Here is a 6,778-nt window from a genome sequence, read left to right on the forward strand (position 1 = left end):
GAAAGGATGACACATATATTGATGATCGATCAAAGAACATTGGGGTTTGAATTATTAACTTACAATTTATATTTAATCTTTAATAATGATTAATTAGCTTTAATAATTGTGTATAATATATAAATTGTATATTTTTTCTACACAGGAGGAAATGACAAGCAGGGTTGCTCAGACATCTCAGCCACCAGTAGAGGGAGGGGAGTCACAGGATCTATCCACTCAGGAAATAAATGAAATTTATTATGATATTGTGGGTGGAAGGACAAAGAACTCCTCCCTCTACGGCCTTGGTTCCCAGACCAAGGTGGTATTTGATCGTTTGAGGACTCCTAGGGGTCGTGCGAGTTCCTCTTCTTCTTCTTCTGAGGTGGAGTCATTAAGAAAAGAAAACCAAGACTTGAAGACTCAGATGACTACCATGGATCAGAAGTGGGAGAAGAAGTGAGCTGCACAGGAGCAGGCATTGGCCCAGATGCAAGCAATCATTGCACGATGGGACCCATCACAGCAGCCCCAGTCAGAGGAGACCCCAGACCCATCAGACCCCGACCCCGCTGATGATTAGATTTTGTTGAGGTATGTTTAACTATAACTTGATTTTTTTTTATATTTTTTTAGATATTCATTAAGTCAAATATATTTATTGTATATTATTAGATGCTTATCTTAAAGTGTTTTACATTTTTCAGGAGTTCATACTGATACATTCACTATCACCACTATTATTGGTTATCCAAAATATAATCCAGGTATTTTTTTTACAAGTAAAATTAGTTATATATAACAATGTTTGAGTTATATTACATTTGCATCGATTTATTCTAATCATAATCTATTGTATTTGACTTTTACAGGATTATATTCGGATATATGTATAAGTGATGTATCATGGTATGTATTTTGGATATTTTGTATTTGTCGTTCACTTGTATAATTTTAGATACTTTTGATTGTGAGAACTTGATACTTAGATTTTATTATAGTTTGGAGATTTTCTATTTGTCGTTCAGTTAAGTTTATATATTTGTTGTATGTTGTATTTTGGAGATTGTGGATTGATTTACATTGTGATATTGTTGTTGTATGTTGTTAATATATTGTGTGGATTGTGTTTGTGATACCATCGCTTGTGATGGTTTGTATTTGTATTAAATTTGTATATGGGAAACTAGCAAAACAGGGGCTGGATTTCAAATTTTTTCCAGATTTTTACCGACGGAATTATAATTTCCGTCGATAAATTATCGAAAGTACAGGGTTTTCTTCGATATATTCCCGACGGAATCAATGTTTCTGTCGGTAAACACCGACGGAATCACTGTTTCCGTCGGTGTTTACCGACGGAATAATTGTTTCCGTCGGTGTTTACCGACGGAATCATTGTTTCCGTCGGCATAATACCGACGGAATCACTGTTTCCGTCGGGAGTTTCCGTTCACCGCCGTTTGGTTTTTTACCGATGGGTAAGAATCTCAGTCGGTAATTTACCGACGGAATTATATATTCAGTCGGTACTTACCGACGGATATATTTTTCCGTCGGTAAAGTAATTGCCGACCAAAATACTTCCGATATCAGAAATTCCGTCGGTATTCCGTCGGTAATCTCATATACCGACGAAATATTCAGTCGGTAATAATGGTATTTTTTGTAGTGTCAGAGCAAGAAGCAGAGGAGATGAAGATGAAGACGAAGGATACGATACGACAAAAGAAGGAATAAAGAATTTAAAAACTCTGTTGATAGGTGCCCCAAGTCGTCCGATCAAGGACTTTGGAAAATGAGGCTTAATCTTGGCCATTGAATTTGAAAAGGCAACAGTCACATTAGATCCCAACAATCGCCTGTCACATCGCACATTCGGCGGTAGAGGATTGCGACATGTGGCATTCAACCATAGGTGGCATTAATGAGGAATGGAAATATATGATTAAAAGACATGGTCGGCGTGCTTTATATTAATGGCTAGGAATTTGGACAATTTTCAAGAAATCATGGTGACGTTAGCCACAATTAAAAGGCACTGAGTGGGGGCGGCCGCTTGGGAAAGAGGTCAGAAAGAAGTTAACAAACGGCTAAGTGTCGTCCACGTCAGAGCCGAGTGGTGGCTCTAAACCCTGGTACGTCCAGTCATGAAGAAGAGTTGCTGAAAATACTAAATTGTCAAGTCAGTTAGACTTACAGTCTCATTTGATTAGACTTGAGGGAAAAACTTATGATACGGTGATGAAGAGGAGCCCCACTAAAGATGAGTCAAAATAGGGAAAAACGGCCGACGTGAAGGTCAAAATCAAAACAGTCAAAGACCCAGGACCACAGATCAGGCAAAGTTGGCCGAATGAGCCTTTAGATCAGGTGAAGTTCGCCAAACATGCCTCCAATTCCAATTGGGCCTGACCATCCGAATGGTCATCCTCTGAAAGCTTGCACGGGTTAAGAGACAAACAATAAATCTCTCGCCCCAACCTACACTAATGCTCTTGGTTTTGTAGGACAATAAGGAGTCTTTATCCAGTCAACTACAGAATCACATCCTCAGTCTATCATCTTCTTAACTTTCGGACATGATCATTATCTTAAAAAAAAAAAATGAATTCTTTTGATGGTCTATAACCAAGTTTGATCTTAAAACTTTACATGAGCTTATGAGATGTTAAACAACCAAAATCAATATTTGTCATGCAAATTAATTATAGGAATGATACTCCATCAGATATAATTCCTAAATTCACTATATATTTACATCTATTTTGTTATTTAAGGTTCGAATAGAAGTTATATATTATTTTCAACTCATCAAATTCATAAGAACCAAGGCGTTAAGCACAAATTTAACCCAAAAACAAACAAACAATATCTTGTTGAACATTAATTATCATCAATGTCAAATCAATTGTGTGGAGGAAATTAAATCCACTTCTGCCTTGCCTTCCCTCTACCAAACAGTCTCACCTAACTCCCATCTCACCACTTCTGTGAAAGAACTGAAGCTTTCTTGGATTCAGCAAATTAAATTCTGCAGCAATGGAAAATAATCGTTTGTTTGATGGTCTCGTTTCAAACCTAACGGTCTTCACTCTTGGTAGATGATGGTCCCGTCTCCCATCCTGGAAAGTAGATGTATTTGCCATCCGTCTCTGTTTCTTTCTCTACTGGTTTTGCAACACAGAACGCTTTAATTCCTTCTCCCACTCCTGAACCTTGACCACGCAAAGATTTATGCAAATAATTACTGCTCGCCAGTGCTTGTTTCCGTATGTTTGTAGGTTGCAATTTTCTGACTTATTCCTTCTTCTTTAATTTTTTTTGTTTTCCACTGTCTTGCATTAACTGCTCAAGTTTAAATTAATTCCAGTGGGAAGGATTTGCAGGTTGATTAGAAATGCAAGATGCGAAGAGTAGTCAGATCTCGAAACCAGTGGCGTCGAGGCCTTCTCGCGGCTTTAAGTCCATCCCTGAGCTCCCGACGAGTTCTTCTGCGTCCCTTGCTGAAAAACCAATCGCCAGTAAACCAAAAGCTACCAGATTTAGAGCTGCATCCAGTGACTCGGCAGCCATAGCCGTCTCGCTGATGGTGAGTTGATCTGAGATGAGATTTTTTGATATCGATGATCAGTTGCGAAGAATTTTCTCCTATATCTCCCTCTGCAGGATGATGATACGTCGGCAACGGAGATGACGAGAACAAATATCCTGGTCAAGCCCACGGCAAAATCGGTTTCCCGTGCCACTGCTTCTCTCTTGTCGAGCCTGGTTAGTGTTTCAGTCTTATTCACGATGTTATTGATTTTAATGTTTCTATGCACTTTTTCATGAGCAGGGAAACACTGATTCCGCTCAGCAACCACCAGTTGCGAACGACCAATTTGTGGAGCAAGAATTGAAGCAGACGTTAGAGGCCTCAAACTCGATGCGACAGAGCCAAGAACTCGACGCGAGAATTCAACAGCCGGCAGGGCAAGATCGGCAATCGTACGATGGCTATAACTGGAGAAAGTATGGGCAAAAGCAGGTGAAAGGCAGCGAGTATCCGCGAAGCTACTACAAGTGCACATATCCCACATGCCAAGTCAAAAAGAAAGTCGAGAGGTCGTTTGACGGGCAGATCGCCGAGATTGTGTACAAGGGCGAGCACAACCACCCGAAGCCTCAGCCTCAGCCTCAGCCTCCAAGGCGAGTTGCGCCGGGTTTACAAGAGCAGGCTTTTGCTGCCGTCGCCGCCGACGAGAACAGTAGAGAGATTGGTAATCTGTCATGGAGCAGCTCCCTGTTGGAGGTCAACCCCAAGGAATTGTCCATGGCACCGAACTTCTGTGCGCAGGTGCAGTTGCCTCATCATCGTCTAATTAATTCCAATTACGGTTGCAAAACCAACCAGACCGATAGCTCTACCATTCAGGTCTGCACAATTCCAACGAGTACGGGAGCAATGGATAATTGCATGCTGCGTGATTGCAAGAGAAGGTATGTCTCCTGCAATTTAATGTACTGCATAAAAAAAATAAGGTACATATGAATAGAGAACAATATGAACTAAACCTGCAGTTGTGTGAGAACTTTCAAATCAAAATTCATAAGGCTTCAAATTGAATTACCAAGTCACATCATAAGAAGAATTATTGAGGAAGCCAGTGGAGCCTGCTCTTTTGTTTGATCTTGACGAGGCCTGTGGACAACTGTGCTAGAGGAATGTGAACCATCGGCAGGGGTATTAGGATGTGTTTTCTGTCATTCTCACAACGAGATGGAGATGGGCGAGTGTGATAACAAATTTCCACGTTCAATAATTATGGTGTGTGCAAGACATTATTGGAAATTAGAAAATCTAGTGGAGAAGTGAATTTTCTCCTACTAGGCAAAGCAAAGTCAGTGTTTTAAAGGCTACAGTTGAAGACTTTGTGATGGTGTGAAATTATCAGAGTCTGTGATGGGACAAAACAAATGAATCTGTCGTTGATTTGTGGCAACCAAAAGCTGAAATCAATCTGTGGCCTCAAAATATTATTCTGTATATTATACAATCTTATTTGTTCATTCATTATTGTATCAACTTAACCTGCAGCTCTTTGGTGTCTCAGGAAGAATGAAGAACCAATTAGTGGTACAAATAGAGTTGGAGAAACTTTTACAGAGCCTCAATCGTTGATTCAAACCTCTGCAGAATCTAACATCTCCGGAGATGGCTATCACTGGAGAAAATATGGACAAAAAGTAGTGAAAGGCAATAGTTATCCGAGGTAACTCTTTTTTTCTTTTTTGGGCTCGTTTCATTATAAATTTTCTTCTCGTGCTCTTGTTTGTTCTAAACCCGAGTCAAAAAATAATTCAAAATGATCTGTGACCGAAAGTATATCTCTAAGTATACCTTCATGTAGTGAAGAAAGATTAACTGTTCTTGCAGAAGTTATTACAAATGCACAGCCCCAAAGTGCAATGTGCGCAAGTATACCGAGAGGGCTTCGGATAATTCCAACTATATCGTGACGACATACGAGGGAAAGCATGATCACGAGATGCCAATGAAGAGGACCAATTCGGTTGTGACTAACACTGAAACACCGCCTTCTTGAGGAGGATCAATTTGAAGCATACATCATTTACAAGGAAAAGAAAGCAATTATTTCAAAATATTCTGAAAAGACAAAAGAGGTTATTGGACATAGAGAAGGAGCTTAATCATCCCTAAGCACCACTTGAAGGAGGAGTGTCTATCTTCCTTCGCATTATATTATCTCAATGTACAAATTTTTGATGCATTGCATTGTTCGTGGATTCGCAAACGTTTGGTATTTATAATCACCGGAAAAAATAATAAAGTATTGTACTACATATTAAACAGCTTTCTTTGTACTGTACTAAAACTATGGGTGTATATATATATATATATATATATATATATATATATATATATATATATATATAAACGTGGGAACGAAACATATTTTCTTATTGAAGTTATATTTTTTAAAAATTTTAGAGTTTATGAACAGTACTTAATAAGTAAATATGAATCGTAATTATAAACAGTAAAAATTAATAGTAATTATGAACCGTGATTATGAATAGTATTAGTTTTCAATAGCTCTTGTACCCCAATTTTTATAAGTCTTATAACCAGCTTTCAATAGCTTTTATTGCCCAACTTAGTCACCATAAGTTTTATCATCTTAAACCACAGTTTCTAATTTTTAAAGACGAGACGAAAATAGAGCATTTTTATTAAATTATCATAGAAATTTTACAAGAAAACATACAAACTAAGGTACCTCCCGCACATGAGGGGTGCCCATGCTGTCCGGCCAGTGTGGATGTTCAAACTAACACTATGTTATATAAATAAAGGCTTTTTAGCCTGCACACCCGTGATGGGTTCCCAATGTGGCCGCCCCTCATGGGGGAGGACGTTCGGATTAATCCAAGGCGCCTTTATAAATTTCCGTGTGAGGGGTGCCCATGTTGGGCGCCCATCACAGGTGTGCAGGTTAAAAAAAACTTGTGTATGTATATATATATATAGAGAGAGAGAAAGAGAGCAGGGGTTTATTATGTTGGACGATGCATGTAGGCACTTCTCATAGGGGGAGGCGCCTCTAATTCATTAGAGGCATCTTTGTCAATTTTTTTAAAACAAAGTTGAGATGTCTGGATCAAACCGCCTCGATTCAATTTTTATTTTTTAAAAATCAATATTTCATAAATTTTAAATCCTAAATACATATATTATTCCCCATGTGTACCTAATTTCTTTTAGTTTTAAATTTTTATAGACTGAACACTA

At 38.6% G+C, this 6,778-nt stretch overlaps 1 protein-coding gene across 6 annotated transcripts; it reads left to right on the plus strand.

Annotated features, from left to right (window-relative positions):
- Positions 1 to 2,907: 2,907 nt before the first annotated feature.
- Positions 2,908 to 5,822, plus strand: LOC122052930 (WRKY transcription factor 44-like). Of its 6 annotated transcripts, none has more exons than XM_042614688.1 (7): positions 2,908 to 3,262; positions 3,356 to 3,574; positions 3,652 to 3,753; positions 3,821 to 4,321; positions 4,400 to 4,464; positions 5,079 to 5,237; positions 5,402 to 5,822. In XM_042614688.1, the coding sequence occupies exons 2-7, from the start codon at positions 3,383 to 3,385 to the stop codon at positions 5,568 to 5,570; spliced, it is 1,188 nt and encodes a 395-aa protein (XP_042470622.1). In that variant the 5' UTR covers positions 2,908 to 3,262; positions 3,356 to 3,382; the 3' UTR covers positions 5,571 to 5,822. The 6 variants fall into 6 exon arrangements, with proteins under 6 accessions (XP_042470622.1, XP_042470624.1, XP_042470623.1 ...); XM_042614690.1 differs by having other exon boundaries at positions 3,372 to 3,574; XM_042614689.1 differs by having other exon boundaries at positions 2,908 to 3,254.
- The last annotated feature ends 956 nt before the right edge of the window (positions 5,823 to 6,778 follow it).

The sequence above is a fragment of the Zingiber officinale genome, chromosome 3A (genome assembly GCF_018446385.1).
Source record: "Zingiber officinale cultivar Zhangliang chromosome 3A, Zo_v1.1, whole genome shotgun sequence".
NCBI lineage: Eukaryota > Viridiplantae > Streptophyta > Magnoliopsida > Zingiberales > Zingiberaceae > Zingiber > Zingiber officinale.

Coding starts and splice junctions, on each gene's coding strand:
- LOC122052930 (XM_042614688.1), top strand. CDS start 3,383: ATGCAAGATGCGAAGAGTAGTCAGATCTCGAAACCAGTGGCGTCGAGG. Junction 3,575..3,651: donor CCATAGCCGTCTCGCTGATG/GTGAGTTGATCT, acceptor CTCCCTCTGCAG/GATGATGATACGTCGGCAAC. Junction 5,238..5,401: donor AAAGGCAATAGTTATCCGAG/GTAACTCTTTTT, acceptor CTGTTCTTGCAG/AAGTTATTACAAATGCACAG.